Here is a 21,779-nt window from a genome sequence, read left to right on the forward strand (position 1 = left end):
AAAAAAAAATCTACTTCAAAGCTTCTCCCATTTTACATGTTCTCATTCTCAAATTGTTAAAATCCACTATTTTCGGAGAGAGATTAAAGATGGCAGCTGAGTAACAGCTTCCCTGCAACTGGGAACAGCGAATCTGGGGAGACATGACTCCAGGCATCTCTGGCTGGTGGGATCTGCCTATAATCATCCCTTTGAGGATACAGGGAGCCAGCAAGGGACTTCTGGACCCCAAAAGGAGGACAAACACAGTGGAAAACTGGCAAGTGTTTGCGTGTGTTCGATCGACCTAATCACGCCGGTAACCATAAGTACAAGCAGCAGTCAGACTGCAAACCAGAAAGGCCTTACCTGTGAACTGTTTTGGTGTTCTTGGACTTGTCACTCAGTTGAACCGCCTTGGGGAGAGCTTGAGCAGGAGTGTGGAGAACTTTGGTCATTGTCTGGGGCCCCAGACTGAGCCACTGAGCAGGGTGCAGGAAGCCATTGTGAAAGAACTGCCCCAGCAAGCTCTGCCCTCAGGGTCTCAGAGCAAGGATTGGGCGGGTCAAAGTAACGTACTGACTGAGCAGCCTAAAGGCAGGGACTGAGCTGCCCTACAGCCTTAATCCTTAGGGGCACAGAGAAATGGTTTTGGCACACTGGAGCTTGGGCTCTTGCCCTGGGTAGAGTGCCGTGACCTCACAGCTCATAGCAACCTCAAACTCCTGGGCTTGGTGCCACCAGACCTCCATAAGAGCTGTGCAGTGACCCCCGACCGGTGACCCGCACCCACCGGGCCTCCACATTCCCTGACCAGGAACTGCGAGAGCCATGCAACCCTGAGTCCTCCCTTTTCTGTCCTCCCACCTTCCACACTAGCCCATACATCTGGACAGGGACTCTGGTAGCTGCGTGCCCTTTGGAGCCCTCCCTGCCTCTGCACAGAGCTCTTCTCCTGGCCGGAGACTGCTGGAGCCTTGGGCTCTCTGTGCCAAAGTCACTGGGCGCCTGGCACTCCCAGAACCGTGTGCACAACCCCCAGCCCTGTTGCTGGATCCGAGTGTGTCACAAACCGGAGCTGCTTCCACAACCAGAACTCCCTAGCTAGAGCAGCCCCAGAGGAACTACACAGGGTCACTCCCTACAAAGATCCAGCAACAATAAACTGATCACGCTGAGGTCTAATCTTGGAGAGACACCTCCCCAACTCTGAGGACAGCCAGAGGTAATGGTGATAAACAATCATGAGGTGAAATAAACAGAAAAACTCTGGCAATATGTATAATCAGACTAGATCAACTCCCCCAAGGATCAATGGGACAGAAACAGCACAAGACCCCATGAACAAACAGATAGCTGAGATGTCAGAAATTGAATTCAGGATTTGGATAGCAAATAAGATCGAATTACAATTCCAAAAGATATCTCAAGAATTCAATGGATTCAAAGACCAAATGACCAAAGATTTCCACACATTGAGACAAGAAGTTGCATCCCTCAAAGATCTAAGAAACACAGTACAATCCCTCACTAACAGAATGGAGCGAGCAGAAGAAAGGATTTCTGACATTGAAGACAAAGCTTTTGAACGCTCCCAAACCCTCAAAGAAGAAGAGAAATGGAGAGCAAAAACAGACCACTCTCTCAGAGAGCTCTCGGATAATTTGAAGAAAACCAATATTCATCTTATAAGGATCCCCGAAAGTGACAAAGTGGCTTCACAAGGCACAGAGTCTCTTCTCCATGAGATTATAAAGGAGAACTTTCCAGACACGCCAAGAGATTCCGAAATTCAGATAGCAGACAGTTTCAGAACTCCAGCACGACTCAACCCAAATAAGACATCCCCCAGACACATAATAATCAATTTCACTAAAGTTAATATGAAGGAGAAAATTCTGAAAGCTGCCAGATGAAAGAAAACCATTAACTACAAGGGGAAGAATATCAGAATCACAGCAGATCTCTCTGCTGAAACCTTTCAAGCTAGAAGAGGATGGTCATCAACTTTTAACCTCCTAAAAAAAAATAAATTTCAACCCAGGATCCTGTACCCAGCTAAACTGAGCTTCATTTATAATGGAGAAATTAAATACTTCAACGACATTCACATGTTGAAGAAATTTGCCACAACTAAACCACCTCTCCAGGACATTTAATATGAATGGTTTAAATTGTCCTCTAAAGAGGCATAGGTTGGTGGACTGGATACAAAAACTCAAGCCAGATATCTGCTACATCCAAGAATCGCATCTTACATTAAAAGACAGATATAGACTCAAGGTGAAGGGATGGTCATCTATATTCCAGGCAAATGGAAAGCAGAAAAAAACAGGCGTTGCAATCCTGTTCGCAGACGCAATAGGCTTTAAACCAACCCAAATAATTAAGGATAAGGATGCACACTTCATATTTGTTAAAGGTAATATTCAATATGATGAGATCTCAATTATTAATATTTATGCACCCAACCACAACACACCTCAATTTATAAGAGAAACTCTAACAGACATGAGCAACTCAATTTCTTCCACTTGCATAGTAGTTGGAGATTTTAACACCCCTTTAGCAGTCCTGGATAGATCCTCCAAAAAGAAGCTAAGCAAAGAAATTTTAGATTTAAATTCAACCATTCAACATCTGGACTTAACAGACATCTACAGAACATTTCATCCCAAAAAAACTAAATACACATTCTTCTCATCAGCCCACGGAACATACTCCAAAATTGACCACATCCTAGGCCACAAATCTAACCTCACCAAATCAAAAAAAATAGAAATTATTCCTTGCATCTTATCAGACCATCATGGAATAAAAGTTGAACTAAATAACAACAGGAGCCTGCATACCCATACAAAAACATGGAAGCTAAACAGCCTTATGCTGAAAGATACATAGGTTATACACGAGATTAAGAAGGAAATCACCATATTTTTGGAACAAAACAACAATCAAGACATGAATTACAAGAACCTCTGGGATACTGAAAAGGCAGTCCTAAGAGGGAAATTTATAGCACTGCAAGCCTTACTCAAGAAAACGGAAAGAAAGGAAGTCAATAACTTAATGGAACATCTCAAGCAACAGGAGAAAGAAGAAAACTTCAACCCCAAACGCAGCAGAAGAAAAGAAATAACCAAAATCAGAGCAGAATTAAATGAAATTGAAAACGAATTATACAACAGATCAATATATCCAAAAGCTGGTTTTTTGAAAAGATCAATAAAATAGATAAACCTTTGGCCAACCTAACCAGGAAAAAAAGAGTAAAATCTCTAATTTCATGAATCAGAAATGGTAATGATGAAATAACAACAGACCCCTCAGAAATTCAAAAAATCCTTAACGAATACTACAAGAAACTCTACTCTCACAAATATGAAAATCTGAAAGAAACTGACCAATACCTGGAAGCACACCACCTACTAAGACTTAGCCAGAACAAAGTGGAAATGATGAACAGGCATATATCAAGTTCTGAAACAGCATCAACTATACAAAATCTCCCTAAAAAGAAAAGCCCAGGACCAGATGGCTTTACATCTGAAATCTACCAAACATTTAAAGAAGAACTAGTACCTATACTAATAAACCGCTTCCAAAATATAGAAAAAAAAGCAATATTACCCACCACATTCTATGAAGCAAACATCACCTTGATCCCCAAACCAGGCAAAGACCCAACAAGAAAAGAAAATTATAGACCAACATCACTAATGAATATAGATGCTAAAATACTCAATAAGATCCTAACAAACAGAATCCAACAACACATCAAAAAAATTATACACCATGACCAAGTCGGATTTATACCAGGGTCTCAAGGCTGGTTCAATATACGTAAATCTATAAATGTAATTCAACACATAAACAAACTTAAAAATAAAGACCATAAGATTCTTTCAATTGATGCAGAAAAAGCTTTTGATAATATACAGAATTGCTTCATGATCAGAGCACTAAAGAAAATTGGTATAGAAGGGACATTTCTTAAACTAATAGAGGCCATCTACAGCAAACCCACAGCCAATATCGTATTGAATGGAGTTAAATTGAAATCATCTTCACTTAGATCAGGAACCAGGCAAGGTTGCCCATTGTCTCCATTGCTTTTTAACATTGTAATGGAAATTTTAGCCAGTGCAATTAGGGAAGAAAAGGGGATCAAGGGTATCCACATAGGGTCAGAAGAGATCAAACTTTCGCTCTACACAGATGATATGATCGTATATCTGGGAAAACAGTAGGGATTCTACTACAAAACTTTTAGAAGTGATCAAGGAATATAGCAATGTCTCAGGCTACAAAATCAGCACCCATAAATTTGTAGCCTATATATATACCAAGAATAACCAAGCTGAACAAACAGTCAAGGACTCTATTCCCTTCACAGTAGTGCCAAAGAACATGAAATATTTGGGAGTATACCTAACAAAGGATGTGAAAGATCTCTACAAAGAGAACTATGAAACTCTAAGAAAAGAAAACGCCGAAGATGTTAACAGATGGAAAAACATACCATGCTCAGGCTGGGAAGAATCAACATTGTGCAAAAGTCCATACTTCCCAAAGCAATATATAACTTAATGCAATTCCTATTAAAGCTCCATTGTCATACTTTAAAGATCTTGAAAAAATAATACTTCCTTTTATATGGAATCAGAAAAAACCTCAAATAGCCAAAACATTACTGAACAATAAAAACAAAGCAGGAGGAATCGTGCTACCGGACCTGAGACTGTACTATAAATCCATAGTGATCAAAACAGCATGGTACTGGCACAAAAGCAGAGAAGTAGATGTCTGGAACAGAATAGAGAACCAAGAGATGGATCCAGCTACTTACCGTTATTTGATCTTTGACAAGCCAATTAAACACATTCAGTGGGGGAAAGATTCCCTATTTAACAAATGGTGCTGGGTAAACTGGCTGGCAACCTGTAGAAGATTGAAACTGGACCCACATCTTTCACCATTAACTAAGATAGACTCTTACTGGATAAAAGATTTAAACTTAAGATAGGAAACTATAAAAATACTTGAAGAAAGTGCAGGGAAAAATCTTGAAGGAATCGGCCTGGGTGAATATTTTATGAGGAGGACTCCCCAGGCAATTGAAGCAATATCAAAAATACACTACTGGGACCTGATCAAACTAAAAAGCTTCTGCACAGCCAAGAACATAGTGAGTAAAGCAAGCAGACAGCCCTCAGAATGGGAGAAAATATTTGCAGGTTATACCTCCGATAAAGGTCTAATAACCAGAATCCACAGAAAACTCAAACGTATTAACAAGAAAAGAACACATGACCCCATCTCAGGGTGGACAAGGGACTTGAAGAGAAACTTCTCTAAAGAAGACCGTCGCAACATCTACAAACACATGAAAAAAAGCTCATCATCCTTAATCATCAGAGAAATGCAAATCAAAACTACTCTGAGATATCACCTAACCCCAGTAAGAGTAGCCCACATAACAAAATCCCAAAACCAGAAATGTTGGCGTGGATGTGGAGGAAAGGACACACTTCTACACTGCTGGTGGGAATGCCCACTAATACGTTCCTTCTGGAAGGATGTTTGGAGAACACTTAGACACCAAAAAATAGACCTGATATTCAATCCTATAATTTCTTTACTAGGTTTATACCCAGAAGACCAAAAGTCACAATATAACAAAGACATCTGTACCAGAATGTTTATTGCAGCCCAATTCATAATTGCTAAGTCATGGAAGAAGCCGAAGTGCCCATCGCCCACGAATGGACTAGCAAATTGTGGTACATGTATACCATGGAATACTATGCAGCCTTAAAGAAAGATGGAGACTTTACCTCTTTCTTTCTTTCTTTTTTTTTTTTTATTAAATCATAGCTGTGTACATCAATATGATCATGGGGCACCATACACTTGTTTCATAGAATATTTGACACATTTTCATCTCAATAGTTGACATAGCCATCCTGGCATTTTCCTAGTTACTTTGCCAAGACATTTACATTCCACATTTGCCAAGGCTCACATGTACCCTTGTAAAATGCACCACAGGTGTGATCCCTTTAATCCACCTACCTCTACCGACCTCCCCCCTCCCTCCCCACGCTTTCCCCCAAGTTCCTAGGTTGTAACTTGGTTATAGCTTTCATGTGAAAGTCCTAAGTTAGTTTCATAGTAGGGGTGAATACATTGGATATTTTTTCTTCCATTCTTGAGACACTTTACTGAGAAGAATATGTTCTAGCTCCATCCATGTAAACATGAAAGAGGTAAAGTCTCCATCTTTCTTCAAGGCTGCATAGTATTCCATGGTGTGCATATACCACAATTTGTTAATCCATTCGTGGATTGATGGGCACTTGGGTTTTTTCCATGACTTAGCAATTACGAATAGGGCTGCAATAAAGATTCTGGTACAAATATCTTTGTTATGATGTGGTTTTTGGTCTTCTGGGTATATGCCCAGCAGAGGAATTACAAGATTGAATGGCAGATCTATTTTTAGATCTCTAAGTGTTCTCCATATATCTGTCCAAAAGGAATGTATTAGTTTGCATTCCCACCAGCAGTGCAAAAGTGTTCCCTTTTCTCCTCATCCACGCCAACATCTCTGGTCTTGAGATTTTGTGATATAGGCTAGTCTCAGTGGAGTTAGATGATATCTCAAAGTAGTTTTGATTTGCATTTCTCTGATGATTAAAGATGATGAGCATTTTTTCATATGTCTGAAGGCCACTCGCCTGTCTTCTTTGGAGAAGTTTCTTATCAATTCTCTTGCCCAGCCTGTGATGGTATCCCTTGTTCTATTCTTGCTAATGCGTTTGAGTTCTCTGTGGATTCTGGTTATTAAACCTTTGTCAGAGACACAACAAGCAAATATCGTCTCCCATTCTGTGGGCTGTTTGCTTGCTTTACTCAGTGTGTTCTTGGCTGTGCAGAAGCTTTTTAGTTTGATCAAGTCCCAAAAGTCTATTTTTGAAGCTGCTTCAATCGCCCGGGGGTTCCTTCTCATAAAAAAACTCACCCAACCCAATTTCTTCAAGGGTTTTCCCTGCACTCCCTTCTAGTATTTTTGTAGCTTCATGTCTTAAGTTTAGGTCTTTAATCCAGAAAAAGTCTATCTTGGTTAGTGGTGAAAGGTGTGGATCCAGTTTCAGTCTTCTACAGGTTGCCAGCCAGTTCACCCAGCACCATTTGTTAAATAGGGAATCGTTTCCCCCCTGGATGTTTTTAATTGGCTTGTCAAAGATTAAATACTGGTAAGTAGGTGGGTTCATCTCTTGGTTCTCTATTCTGTTCCAGACATCTACTTCTCTGTTTTTGTGCCAGTACCATGCTGTTTTGATCATTATTGATTTGTAGTATAGTCTGAGGTCTGGTAGCATAATTCCTCCTGCTTTGTTTTTATTTTTGAGTAATGTCTTGGCTATTCGAGGTTTTTTCTGATTCCATGTATAACGAAGTATTGTTTTTTCAAGATCTTTAAAGTATGACAGTGGAACTTTAATCGGGATTGCGTTGAAGGTATGTATTGCTTTGGGTAGTATGGGCTTTTTAACAATGTTGATTCTTCCCAGCCATGAGCATAGTATGTTTTTCCATTTGTTAACATTCTCAGCTATCTCTTTTCTTAGAGTTTCATAGTTCTCTTTTACACATCCTTTGTTAGATAAACTCCCAAATATTTAATCATCTTTGGCATTACTGTGAATGGGATAGAGTCCTGAATTGTTTTTTCAACTTGACTATTGTTGGTATATATACAGGCTACTGATTTATGAATGTTGATTTTGTAACCTGAGACGTTACTGTATTCCTTGATCACTTGTAAGAGTTTTGTAGTAGAGTCCGTAGTGTTTTCCAGATATACAATCATATCATCTGCGAAGAGCGAAGTTTGATCTCTTCTGACTCTATGTGGATGCCCTTGATCGCCTTTTCTTCCCTAATTGCAGTGGCTAAAACTTCCATTACAATGTTAAAAAGCAATGGAGACAATGGGCACCCTTGTCTGGTTCCTGATCTAAGTGGAAATGATTCCAGTTTAACTCCATTCAATATGATATTGGCTGTTGGTTTGCTGTAGATGGCCTCTATCAGTTTAAGAAATGTCCCTTCTATACCAATTTTCTTAAGTGTTCTATCATGAAGGGATGTTGGATGTTATCAAAAGCTTTTTCTGCATCGATCAAGAGGATCATATGATCTTTGTTTTTTACTTTGTTTATGTGCTGAATTACATTTATAGATTTACGGGTATTGAACCAGCCTTGAGACCCTGGGATAAAGCCAACTTGATCATGATGTATGATTTGTTTTATATGTTGATGAATTCTGTTTGTTAGGATCTTGTTGAATATTTTTGCGTCTATATTCATTAGTGATATGGGTCTATAATTTTCTTTTTTTATTGGGTCTTTTCCTGGTTTGGGGATAAGGGTGATGTTTGCTTCATAGAACGTGTTTTATAGTCTTCCTTCTTTTTCTACATTTTGGAACAGTTTGAGTAATATAGGTACTAATTCCTCTTTAAAGTTTTGGTAGAATTCTGATGTGAAACCATCTGGTCCCGGACTTTTCTTTTTGGGGAGGTTGTGTATGATTGATTTTATTTCCGAACTTGAAATGGGCCTGTTCAACATTTTCACTTGATTCTGGTTAAGTCTTGGAAGGTGATGAGCTTCCAATTATCGGTCCATTTCCTTCCGATTTTCATATTTCTGAGAGTAAAGTTTCTTGTAATATTCATTAGGGATTTTTTGTATTTCTGAGGAGTCTGTTGTTATTTCGTCTTTGTCATTTCTGATTGATGATATTAGAGATTTTACTCTTTTTTTCCTGATTAGGTTGGCCAACGGTTTATCTATTTTGTTGACCTTTTCAAAAAACCAGCTTTTTGATTTATTGATATGTTGTATTGTTCTTTTGTTTTCAATTTCATTTAGTTCTGCTCTGATTTTGCTTATTTCTTTTCTTCTACTGGGTTTGGGGTTGCAGTGTTCTTCCTTTTCCAGTTCCTTGAGATGTCCCATTAATTTGCTATCTTCCTCTCTTTCCATTCTCCTGAGGAAGGCTTGCAGCGCTATAAATTTCCATCTTAGAACTGCCTTTGCGGTGTCCCAGAGGTTCTGATAGTTCATGTCTTCATTGTCATTTTGTTCCAAAAATTTGGCAATTTCCGTCTTGATCTCATCTCTTACCCAGCTATCATTCAGCATGAGGTTATTTAACTTCCATGTTTTTGTATGACTATGTAGATTCGTGTTATTACTCAGCTCAAGTTTTATTCCATGATGGTCCGAGAAGATGCATGGAATAACTTCTATTCCTTTAAATTTACTGAGGTTAGATTTGTGACCTAAGATGTGATCAATTTAGGAGTAAGTTCCGTGGGCTGATGAGAAGTATGTGTATTCAGTTTTGTTAGGATGAAATGTTCTACAGATGTCTGCTAGATCTAAATGCCGGATGGTTAGATTTAAATCTAAAATTTCTTTACTCAGCTTTTTGTTGGAGGTTCGATCCCTCACTGCCAAAGGAGTGTTAAAATGTCCGACTATTATGGAGCTGGAGGAAATCAAGTTACTCATGTCTGTTAGAGTTTCTCTTATAAATTGAGGTGCATTCTGATTGGGTACATAGATATTAATAATTGAAATCTCATCATATTGTTTATTACCCTTAACAAATATGAAGTGACCATTCTTGTCCTTCCTTACTTTTGTTGGTTTAAAGCCTATTGTGTCTGCAAATAAAATTGCAACACCTGCTTTATTCTGGTTACCATTTGCCTGAAATATGGATGACCATCCTTTCACCCTGAGTCTGTATTTGTCTTTTAAGTTAAGATGTGACTCTTGTAATCAACAGATATCTGGTCTGAGTTTTTGTATCCAGTCAGCTAACCTATGTCTCTTTAGAGGACAGTTTAAGCCTTTCACATTAATGGAGATTATTGATAACTTTGGTGAAATTTGGGTATCGAGTTTTTCAAAATTCCAGTGGACAATTTTAATCTTTTCGCCATTGTAGAAGTTGGAGTTTGATCAGGAGTTTCTGAGTGAGTTTACGTTTGTAGTAGAGGATTGGGTTGGTCATTACGGAAGATAGGTCTGAGAATTTCCTGAAGAACTGGTTTGGTTGTGGCAAATTTCTTCAACATATGAATGTCGTTAAAGTATTTAATTTCTCTATCATAGATGAAACTCAGTTTAGCTGGTTACAAGATCCGGGGTTGAAAGTTATTTTGCTTTAGGAGATTAGAAGTTGATGACCACCCTCTTCTAGCTTGAAAAGTTTCAGTAGAGAGATCTGCAGTCATTCTAATGTTCTTACCTTTGTAGGTAATGGCTTTCTTTCGCCTGATAACCTTGAGAATTTTCTCCTTCATGTTGACTTTATTGAAGCTGATTATGATATGTCTGGGGGATGACTTATTGGGGTTGAATCGTGCTGGAGTTCTGAAACTGTCTGCTATCTGAATTTCAGAATCTCTAGGCATGTCTGGAAAATTCTCTTTCATAATTTCATGCAGAAGGGCCTCTGTGCCCATAGATGCCACTTCATCGTTTTCCGGAACTGCTACTATTCGTATATTTGCCTTCTTCGAATTATCCCAGAGCTCTCTAAGAGAATGATCCATTTTTGCTCTCCATTTCTCTTCCTCTTTGAGAGTTTGGAAGCGTTCAAAGGCTTTATCTTCGATGTCAGAAATCCTTTCTTCTGCTTGGTCCATTCTGTTGCTGAGGGATTCTAGTGTATTTTTCATATCTTTAAGGGCTGCAAATTCTTGCTTCAGTGTGTCTAAGTCTTTGGTGGTTTTGTCTTTAAATTCGTTAAATTCTTGAGACAAATTTTGAATTTCTCCTCGGATTCCTAATTCCATTTTATCAATCTTGTATGCAATCCAAATTCTGAATTCGATTTCTGACATGTCTGCCAGTTGTTTATGATTGGGATCTTCGATTACATCCGCCATTTCTTTCCTTGGGGGGGTTGATTGATTCTGGTTATTCATGTTACCAGAGATTTTCCGCTGATTCCGCCCCATGGTTGTTTTACTCCCTTTGATTTTTCTCCTACGGTTTTGTTGAGGGCCCATTCAGAGTTGTAGCCTGAGAGATTGGGGCCCTGTCTGGTGTGGTGGGGCTGAGTGGTTCTGACTTATTGTCAGCTGGCTTCTGTTTGATCCCAGTGAGGCACTTACTCTGGGTTGAAGTCTCAGTTCTCTGAGTTGGCCCTACCCTGGAGGTTTCTGGGGTCTATGAGTCACCTCAGGCAAATCCTATACTCAGGGTTGGCCTCCTCTCATTGCCCAGGGAGGCAGGGGGTATGGCTTCAGCCACCTCAGGGAACTGCCTATCTGATGTGGGTCTTCCCCAGCCTCACTCCTGTGTCCCAGAGTCAGGACCGACCAGCTGCTGTTCGGGCACTGTCCACACCCCGACAAATCCCTCAAGAATCTGGACTCTTGGGGGACAGGCCTCCAGATCCCAGAGTGAGGGTGGGGTGGGGTTCAGGGAGCTCAGAGCCACCAGCAGCAAGCTCACTCAATTCCTCCCAATCTTTGGCTCCACCGCACTGCTGCAGCCCAAGCCTCCAGGCTTCAGAGTGAGGGATGGGTGGCAGGAGCAGCTGGAGCCCAGAACCACCAGGCAGTGAACAGACTCAGCTCCACCCAGTTCCTTGTCCAGCCACACGGCTTGCACTCAGGTCTCTGGACCACAGAGCAAGGGCCAGGGGGAGCACCAGGAGCTCACGCCAGCAGGGGCTCTGAGCTTCAGGGAGCCCAGTCAACAGCTAGCAAATTCAGTTCCTCCCAGTCTCTCGCCTGGTTGTACCGCAGCAGCTCAAGCCTTCAGGCTTCAGAGTGGGGGCGGGGTGGGGGGAGCAGCTATAGCCCAGAACTGCTGGGCAGCGAACAGACTCAGCTCCCCCCTGTTCCCTGCCTGCCTACACAGCAGGCGCTCAGGTCTCTGGACCACAGAGTGAGGGCGGAGCACCTGGAGCCCAGAGCCAGCAGGGTCTCCGAGCCATAGGGAGCCCAATCGACAGTGAGCAAATTCAGTTCCTCCCAGTCTCTCACCTGGTTGTACCATCACAGCACAAACCTACAGGCTTCAGAGTGGGGTTGGGGTGGAGGGAGCGGCTGGAGCCCAGAACCGCCGGGCAGCGAAAAACAGACTCAGCTCCACCTGGCTCCCTGCCCGGTCACACAGCAGGTGCTCAGGTCTCCGGACCACAGAAGGAGGGTGGGGGGAGCGCCAGGAGCTCAGAGCAGCAGGGAGCTCAGAGCAGCTGGTAGCGAGTTCAACTCAGTTATATGCCTGGTTGTATTGTTGCCCAAGGAGGGCTGCTACACCTTGCCTCGGGAAGCACCGCCCTGGTGAGAGTCTCCCTCTGCTGACTGTCCTCACCTCTCTCCCGTGCCCCAGAATCAGCGCTGACCAGCTGCAGCTCGGGGACTGTCCTCTCCCCTTTAGGAGTCGCCCAAGAATCCGAACTCCTGGGGGGCAGGCTTTCAGACCTCAGAGAGAGTGGAGGGAAGTGCTGGGTGCTCAGAGTTGCCGGCAAAGGATATTTACAGATTTATACAGTTTTATGCCTGGCAGGAGAACGCCTAGGCATCCTAGTAAGGGAGGTAGGTCCAGTTTGTAGTACGTCTCTCCTGTGAAGTGTAGTGGGATGGCCTTTGATTTCTGCCCTTTTGTTTGTGGGGCCCTTAAACCGATCAGGTGGGGAGGGGACTCCCGTCCACTTGGTGATGCATTTTGTACCTTTTGTTTGCTTCCTTGTGGTCGCAGCTCTCCTCAGCGGGGTTGATGTGCGTTCTTCAACTTTCTCCCTTGGTGTTGCTTGAATCCATCAGGTTACTTGCTAACTTTGCGTCCCCTAACTCTCCTTCAGGACGGGAGCCTCTGTGGAAAGCTGGCTTCAGTCCGCCATCTTCCCATCATCCCCCAGCCTTGGATTTTGACTTTACCTCTTTCATGTTTACATGGATGGAGCTGGAACATATTCTTCTTAGCAAAGTATCTCAGGAATGGAAGAAAAAGTATCCAATGTACTCAGCCCTACTGTGAAGCTAAATTATAGCTTTCACATGAAGACTATAACCCAACTATAGCACAAGACTATGGGGAAAGGGCCAAGGAAGGGGAAGGGAGGGGGGAGGTTTTGGTGGAGGGAGGGTAATGGGTGGGGCCACATCTATGGTGCCCCTTAGAATAGGTACAGGCGATTGCACTAATGTACACAGCTATGATTTAACAATAAAAAAAAGAAAAGAAAAAAAGTCCACTATTTTCTAAATATCATGCAAGGATTAATTTCCAGAAGGTATCTGCATGGCTGCAGAAATAGGGTCTGCACTCAGGGCACAATGCAATAGAAGGGGCTTCAGGAATGTGGCCCTGCATCAAGACTGCTGCCCATGCACCTACAATAAGATTGCTTCATCAAATGCTTCATCTCAACAATAAATTATATTTTTAACTCTTCCTCAAGAATTTCTCCTTTGGGAAACACCATGATTTCAAACATAATATAAATCAAAGGTAAATCAGATACCTCTGGTAAATTTTTTCTAACACATACTGTCATCCACTGAAAGCTTCCCTCTGTAGTTAGGTTTTAGCTAAGCAACGTGGCAAGGGATGGCTCTGCTTATGCCATCCTCATTTGCCTAGGGCACGTGAATGTTTTAGAGTTTTAAAAATTATGATTGTTTATAAATTTATCAAATAGTTCCTAAACAGATTAAAATCTCCTTTAGTCTTTGAGTAGCATTTCTGTAAGGGTTGAAACATTATTGCTTTTTAACAGTATTCAGTCATCATATTTGACATACAACATTTGCCAGAAAAAGGTGGGTAAATAATAACATGTATATGTGATGTGCTATTGTTTCTTTGTGGAAATCTGAAAGATTCATTCTTGATTGTACCAATGGCTCATAGTCCCAGTGCGATGTATCCAGTGATATCTACAGTCACCACACAGCTGCTCTATTGTTGTTAACAATGAAGTTGGCTCCATTTGCTTGTTTTATTCTGCTGCACAGCATAAAATACATTACGTGATTATGCAGGTATTCCTCAAATGAAAGAATGCATGCATTCCAACAAAATGTGCTGTAAATTGAGATTAAATGAATCACTTGACTTCCATTATACAATCAGAAATTCATGCTGCGGGGGTGGGAAAAATTGGTTCTTGGATGTAATACATTTATACTTAATAATGCAGCAGTGCCTGTAATGAGACATATTCAAGGGGAAAACAATAACTCTCTGATAAAATATTAATAATAATGCATTTGGACTGAATATAAGTAACATTATTTTAAAACCACTGCAAGTAGAACTATAAAACAGTGCCAAGTTCTAGAAGCTTGATTGATTTTTGGTTTCACATGTGGTTTCCAAGAGGCAATCAACTATAAAACTTCCACAATTTACCAGCCTTAAACTGAAAAATACTTCTAACTTTATGTCCAAGGTAAACTAATTATTTTACCAAAAGGTAAAAATGTCCCCATCTGGGATGAGAAAAGAATATTAGAGTTCTTCTTCCTTTGAAAAGCCCATCTTTTGTCTAGAAAAAGGGAGTGACCTAGATGCATTCATTCACTCACTCATTCATTCATGTGAATGTTTACTATGTCTCAGGGACTCTGCTAGTTGCTGAGGTTAAGAAAATGAAATGCAAAATTTTCGCTTTCATTGAGAACAACAGGAAAGCAATTACCCTGCAGTGCTCAGATAGAGGTAAGCACAAGATGTTAGTGCAGCCCATAGGAAGTGCACTTAATACGGACTTCTGAAAAATGATTCAGAATTGAACATTTAATAGAATACCTTACAGCTGAATCCAGCCTGAAAATGAATTTCACTTGACCTCCTTAAAGCTAAGAAAAAGAAAAAAAAAATCTAACATTTATACATTGAAAGATTTCACACACAAAAAAAAATCTGTGTTCTGAGTTCTCTTTAGAAAACAAAATCCAGGCACGGGGGATAGCAAAGGCTAGAAAGTAGCTGCAGAAAAACCTGTGGTCCTTTCAGACTCAGGTGGTGTTAAGAATCCACACACTGGTGTCAGGAAGATTCTGCCTTATGTGCGCAAGAGACAAACCTTCCAATTCCTCAGAAGGCCCTTGGCAGCCTCCCTCCACTCCCACCCTTCCCCTTTGGGTGGCAGGCAGCTCAGTGGCCCGCATCAGCTTTCGGTTTAGCAGGAGATGGATGTGGCGAAGGGAACGTCTTTGCAGAAGTTGAGCTGCTCAGGGAAGACTGCAGGTACAGTCTTGTGGAAAAGTCGGTTGCTTAAGAAGACCACCAAGGAGAAGAGTCGCAACTGGAAGAGGTATGCTGTTCCAGGGGTCTTTGCTTCATTGGTGCTGATAATGAATAAAGGAAAAAGGATAGAGAAGAGGCAGCCACTGATAATGTATGAGGACTGCATTGCAAATATTATGCAGCCATAAAAAAAGATGAAGACTTTACCTCTTTTATGTTTACATGAATGGAGCTGGATCACATTCTTCTTAGTAACGTATCTCAAGAATGGAAAAAAAATACCCAATGTACTCAATACTATTATGAAATCAATATATTTGTTTTCTCCCTGTGCCATTTACTCTCCTACTTTCCTGCCTTCCACCTCCCTTGGATGAATGGGTTTTGTAATTCTAGCTGTTGTATTTTGTGGATTTGTTATTTTTGTTGTTTTTCTGTGAAGCACGTACATTGGATGTGGTAGGTAAAGGAGGATCTCAGTTGCTCCTGGTCACTCCTTTTAAAGCCATCACTGTCTTGTTTCTTGTAATTCAAGTTAGGATTTGGTCTCTTTTGCTCTACTGCAAAAAAAAAAAAAGAAAAGAATAAAAGAACCTGAAGAGATGAAGAGATGGGACAGGAGGAAAGACCTCACAGCCCAATCTGCTAGGTTTTTTATTTTTTTCCTTCCCCTTGAAGGGGGAAAAGCTTATTTCATGGGTACATTAAAGCCCCTCAATTATGGGGAGGTAACAATTTTGGCAAGTGCCACTGCAACACAGTACTCAGAGATCTAAACTTTTAAACTCTGGGGGAACAGAAATTTATTGTTGACCACTGCTGGGTCTGTCTGGTATTGCAGAGGAATATTGGGTGCTGCAAATAGGAACTGACGGGGTAAACTTATTAAACCCATGAAATCCTGTGATTGGTTGGTATTTTCCTGTCATCAGAGACTCAATATGGGGGAAATGTCCAAATACTTGCACAATTTTAAAATTTCACAATTAAACATGAGCTGGTTTCAAAAAAAAAAGTTACTAAATCTTTAGTTAAAATTCATCAGGTAGGGTGGCTCCTGTGGCTCAAAGGAGTAGGGCACCAGCCCCATATGCTGGAGGCGGTGGGTTCAAACCCAGCCCTGGCCTAAAACTGCAAAAAAAAGGAAAAAAATCATCAGGTAATTACTAGTATAACTTTTTCTTTAGACCCCCTAAATCTTCAAGAGCTGGCGATCTCTTTGACTATGTGAGAGCTGGTCTTTTGCCCTAGAGCAGTTGTTCTCAGCCTTCCTAATATCATGGCCCTTTAACACAGTTCCTGTGGGTCACGACCCACAGGTTGAGAACCACCACCCTAGAGTATGCATATCTTCTCCTCTTTTGTCCATTCCTTTCTTCTCCATGTAGGTTATCAATAGCTTAGAGACTCCCTTGGTAATTTCTCCATGTCATAGTGTTTTATGCAAGATGGATAAGAGCTATGATACCTAAAGAAGGCAAATGCAAGAAGCAAACCAATACAAGAATGGGCTAATTTACCATTGGCACGTTACGGTCGATTTGGGCATGTCTCTGAGCCAGGTCAGCTATATCCTGAAACCAAATGGCATTTACGACTTTGCTCAGCACAAACAGGGGGAGCACCCAGAGAGTGCTGAAAATTGAGGTTAGGAAGAATTCCAGCCAGGACCAAAAAACTCCATGCAGTGATGGATCACCTATAATTAGGGTTGTTACAAACTGAAGCCCAGGAATAAACATTCGATAAAATAAGAGGAGACTACACCAGAATACTCCACGATTCCAAGCACAACACAGGAAAATTCTACTAACAATACGTGGCTCACTCTCTTGCTTCTGTTCCATGCTCTGGGCTCTCCTCTGTGCCAGGACACTGCTTGCTCTTCTTAAGAGCTGCTCTTCTCTCTTGCTGGATTAGAGCATCTAACTTTGAGATGGTGCAAATACCCCATATGGAGTCTTTGATTCCCCTAGCAGGGTCCTGGAAAAATGTTTTGATACTGTCAGCCATCTCTTCACCACCCAAACTATCAACTACACAGACGAGAGAGAAGCACCCCAAAATCTTTCATCATGTAGGACCGCCAGCAACGCCGCCCATGCTCCAGCCTGGCCCATGGCTCTCCGTGGGGCCACTCAGCTCCTCCACGCAGGGCTGCTCCCAGGGCTGGGGCCACTGGGCCTACACTCAAGATTTAGTAACCTTTTAAAATTAATGTTTATTTTAAAATATTAGGGGGTACAAGTGTTTTTGTTATATGGATGAATTGTATAATGCTAAGTCAATGCTTTTTTTTTTTTTTTTTTTTTTTGAGCAGAGTCTCACTTTGTTGCCCTTGGTAGAGTGTCCTGGCGTCACAGCTCACAGCAATCTCAAACTCTTGGGCCCAAGTGATTCTCTTGTCTCAGCCTCCCAAGTAGCTGGGACTACAGGCACCTGCCTCAATGTGCTATTTTTTTTAGAGATGAGGTCTTGCTCTGGCTCAGGCTCAGGCTGGTCTTGAAGTCCTGAATTCAGGCAATCCACCTGCCTTGGCCTCCCAGAGTACTAGAATTACAGGCGTGAGCCACCACACCCAGCCTTGAAGTCAATGCTTTTAGTACACCTGTTAATCAGAATACCATACATTATACCTGTTAGGTAAGTAAAACAGTATTTATATATTATTTATCGCAAATGTGGTTTAGTTAAGCTCAAGTACTTTTTTCCTTTCTTTCTTTATTTTATTTTTTTTTTGACAGAGTTTCACTCTGTTGCCCCAGGATAGACTGCCATGACATCAACCTAGCTCACAGCAACCTCAAACTCCTGAGTTCAAGTGATCCAGCTGACTCGGCCTCCTGAATATCTGGAACTACAGGCACCCATCACAAAACCTGGATAATTTTTCTACTTTTTTGGTAGAGATGGTTCATGCTCTTGCTCAGGCTGGTCTCCAACTCCTAAACTCAAGCAATCCTCCCACCTCAGCCTCACAGAGTGCTAGGATTACAGGCATGAGCCCTAACACCCAACCTCCTTACAATTTTTCAGAACTCTTTAAATGAGGATAAGCTCAGTATTTCAATGACATAGTGATTTCTAGGACATGTTGTTAAGGAAAAAACAAGAAGGTAAGGAAAGAATATTTATATGTAGCAATATGCTTCTATTTTCAAAAAGAAACAAAAAACTAATTTTAAGATGGTAACCTATAGGACAGAGAAAGGTAATGATAAAAGCAGGTCTTTCTGAATAGATCTTATTTGATAGATTTGACTTTGTAAACAGGCAAGTGATTTATATAATTTTTAAAAATTATATCAAGAATGTAAGTTGTTCCCTAAATATAAAAAAGAAAACAAAACCAATGAATTTGATGAAACTGATTACCTCTGCCATAATCACAGAGAATTATTTATTTCAAGTGTCTTTAAAACAGTATTTTGGAGGTGGTGCTTCTGGAATGGCAGGATGAAGAACTCCATAAATCTGCACTACCATAAGAACAATGAAAACAAAAGTACCAACTACCAAAATCAACTTTTATCAGAACTCTGGAAGTTAATGAAAGGCTTACAACAATCTGAAGAGTATTATTTCAAGAAAAACTACTAAATCTCAGGAAAAATATTGAGTTTGTGAAGGTAATTTGTCATATTCCCGAATACCTCTCCCCAGCATACATAGAATACACACTTTTCTCAAGTGGAACATTCTGTAAGGTAGACTAGATGTTAGGCCATGATGTTGCCAGACCAAGGAGTTGGTCCACCTGTCACCCAAGCCAGTCAACAAGGAAGCAGATGAGAGATTAACAGTTTCACTTTTATTTACAGAAAAGCCAGCAGTTCCAGAGAACAGTGAGATAGCTCCTCAAAGAACTGTTATGCTCCCTCTTTCTCTTTGTTACTTTTTATTCTCACAGTAAAAGTAAATACAACAATGTTATTACTCGTCATAGTACATGGCAAACAGATTCACTCTCATAGGTTACAAAGTTACACAGCACCTTCTTATCTTAAAGTGGTTATATCTTCAAAGCATTTTTATTCTAGACTAAATTTATAGTTAGTCCACACTTCACTGGTTGCATAGAATGCCCTGGGCCTTTAATGGGTACCACAGAGTCCAGTTTTCCAACTTATCTATGACAGTAGGCCATGGAAGTGAATAAACAATCTCCAGATGTCAGCACGTAGGTTCATCCAGCCTTCTTAAAGGTCTAACCAGCAGTACCTTGCAGGCAATGGCTGTTTAGGTTACCAGTACCTGGTAACAACAATACAAGTCTCAGTATGTTCAAAAGAAGTTAAGTTATACAAAGTATGGTCTCTAACCACGAGGATATCAAAATAGAAATCAATAGCAAAGAAATTTGGGAAATTCACAAATTTGTGGGCATTAAATGGCACACCTCTAAATAATCACTGAGTCAAAGAAGAAATCAGAAGGGAGATTAGAAAATAGTTTGCCAAAAAAAAAAAAAAAAAGGCTCAGTGCCCGTGGCTCAATGGTTAGGGCACTGGCCACATACACTGGGGCTGGAGGGTTTGAACAATGACAACTACAACAAAATAGCTGGGCATTGTGGCAGGTGCCTGTAATCCCAGCTACTTGAGAGGCTGAAGTAAGAGAATCACTTAAGCCCAAGAGTTTGAAGTTGCTTTGAGCTGTGACACCAGGGCCCACTACCGAGGGTGACATAGTGAGACTCTGTCTCAAATAAAAAAAAGAAAAAAGGAAAGAAAGAAAATAGTTTGTGGTAAATGAAAGCAAAAACACACCATATCAAAAGTTATTGGATGCAACTAAAGCAGTGCTTAGAAGTTGATAGCTGTAACCACCTATATCCTTATTATTACTTTTTTTTTGACACTAGCAAAAGACTTTAATGGCACAAATACTAGAAAGACCTCATGTGTTTATAGGTGGAGGTCTTAATATTGGTATAATGTTCATACTACCCAAGGAAGTACACATTAAATTGAGTCATAACAAAACCCCAAGGACATTTTAGGTAAAAAGTTTCATCCTAAAATTCATGTGGAACCTCAAGGACACCCAAAGGGGCAAAAACAGTATTGAAAAAGGAAAAAATTAAAGGTCTCAGATGGTTCAATTATTTTTTTTAATCAAGTTGATCCATCTTTCTTTTTTTTATATATGAAAAGGCATTTTATTATTACTATTTTACTATATAACATATTAATGAATATACCACATTGCACTTTCTCAAATGCCATATGAGGCACATTTTTCACCAATTCCCCAGAAAACCTCAGTATCATCTGTCCTTTGGAGGATTCCGTTTCTTACGACGAGTGTGATACTGTCCATGAGGATACCAATGGTGCTTAGTAGTAAAGAACATTTTGCTAAGTTGTTCTATCATGGGTCCTTGTTCAAGCCGTTCACTTTTTTCTGCTAATCTGGTTTTCAGCACTTGATCACGTGTTTCTTCATTATTACACACAGGATCTGGTAGAGGAATAGGTTTTGTGTGTTCATATGGAATGTCCACAGAAGGATGGTAGCATACTATTGTCCTGCCATCAGATGTCAAAGCAAGCTCTACTTTGCAATTATAGTCATCTGGTAGAGAAGAATATGTAGATTTATGACAAACACAATATAAAGCTCCATTTTGGATTGGAAATAAACGTTTCAAGATACTTCTCTTTGATATCACCCATTTTACTGCTGTTCCAGCCATGGTGTATCAAGATACTTAAAGGATCACACCTGTGGTGCATCTTACAAGGGTACATGTGAGCCTTGGCAGATGTGGAATGTAAATGTCTTGGCAAAGTAACTAAGAAAATGCCAGGAGGGCTATGTCAACTAATGAGATGAAAATGTGTCAAATATTCTATGAACCAAGTGTATGGTGCCCCATGATCATACTGATGTACACAGCTATGATTTAATAAAAAAAAAAAAAGATGTTTTGAAGAAACACTGCTTTTTAAATCTGCTTCTAGGAAAAATCAATTTTCATCCCTTGACAGTGCTTCACTGTGAGCCCGCCATCTTGTTTCAATCCGGGTTCTCTGAGACCCTCCATCTTTATTTCTTGATTTGTAGGTTTCATGACAGGCTTACAAGACATTTTTTCATTTTTAACATTATTACTTTTTTTGAGACAGAGTTTCACTTTGTTGCCCTTGGTAGAGTGCCCTGGCTTCATGCTCACAGCAACCTCAAACTCTTGGGCACAAGTGATCCTCCTGCCTCAGCCCCCTGAGTAGCTGAGACTACAGGCACCAGCTACATGCCCGGCTATTTTTAGAGATGGGGGTCTCACTCTTGCTCAGGCTAGTCTCGAACTCCTGAGTCAAGCAATCCACCTGCCTTGGCCTCTCATAGTGCTAGGATTACAGGCATGAGCCACTGTGCCCAGCAAACCACCTATATTAGAAAAGAAAGATTCCAGGGGCGGTGCCTGTGGCTCAAGGAGTAGGGCGCCGGTCCCATATGCCGGAGGTGGTGGGTTCAAACCCAGCCCCGGCCAAAAAC

The 21,779-nt window shown here is 40.8% G+C and overlaps 1 protein-coding gene and 1 pseudogene across 1 annotated transcript; both read right to left on the reverse strand.

Moving 5' to 3' along the window:
• Positions 1 to 15,210: 15,210 nt before the first annotated feature.
• On the reverse strand, positions 15,211 to 18,662 carry LOC128576793 (etoposide-induced protein 2.4 homolog; annotated as a pseudogene).
• Positions 18,663 to 20,547: 1,885 nt separating this feature from the next.
• LOC128577860 (39S ribosomal protein L42, mitochondrial-like) lies at positions 20,548 to 20,988 on the reverse strand. The gene has a single exon (XM_053580220.1). It carries the CDS (start codon positions 20,974 to 20,976, stop codon positions 20,548 to 20,550), a length of 429 nt encoding a protein of 142 aa, XP_053436195.1. The 5' UTR covers positions 20,977 to 20,988.
• Between the last annotated feature and the right edge of the window lie 791 nt (positions 20,989 to 21,779).

This window comes from Nycticebus coucang, chromosome X (assembly GCF_027406575.1).
Source record: "Nycticebus coucang isolate mNycCou1 chromosome X, mNycCou1.pri, whole genome shotgun sequence".
Lineage (NCBI taxonomy): Eukaryota > Metazoa > Chordata > Mammalia > Primates > Lorisidae > Nycticebus > Nycticebus coucang.

Excerpts from the sequence above, each read along its gene's own strand:
- LOC128577860 (XM_053580220.1), bottom strand. The coding sequence starts at position 20,976 with ATGGCTGGAACAGCAGTAAAATGGGTGATATCAAAGAGAAGTATCTTG.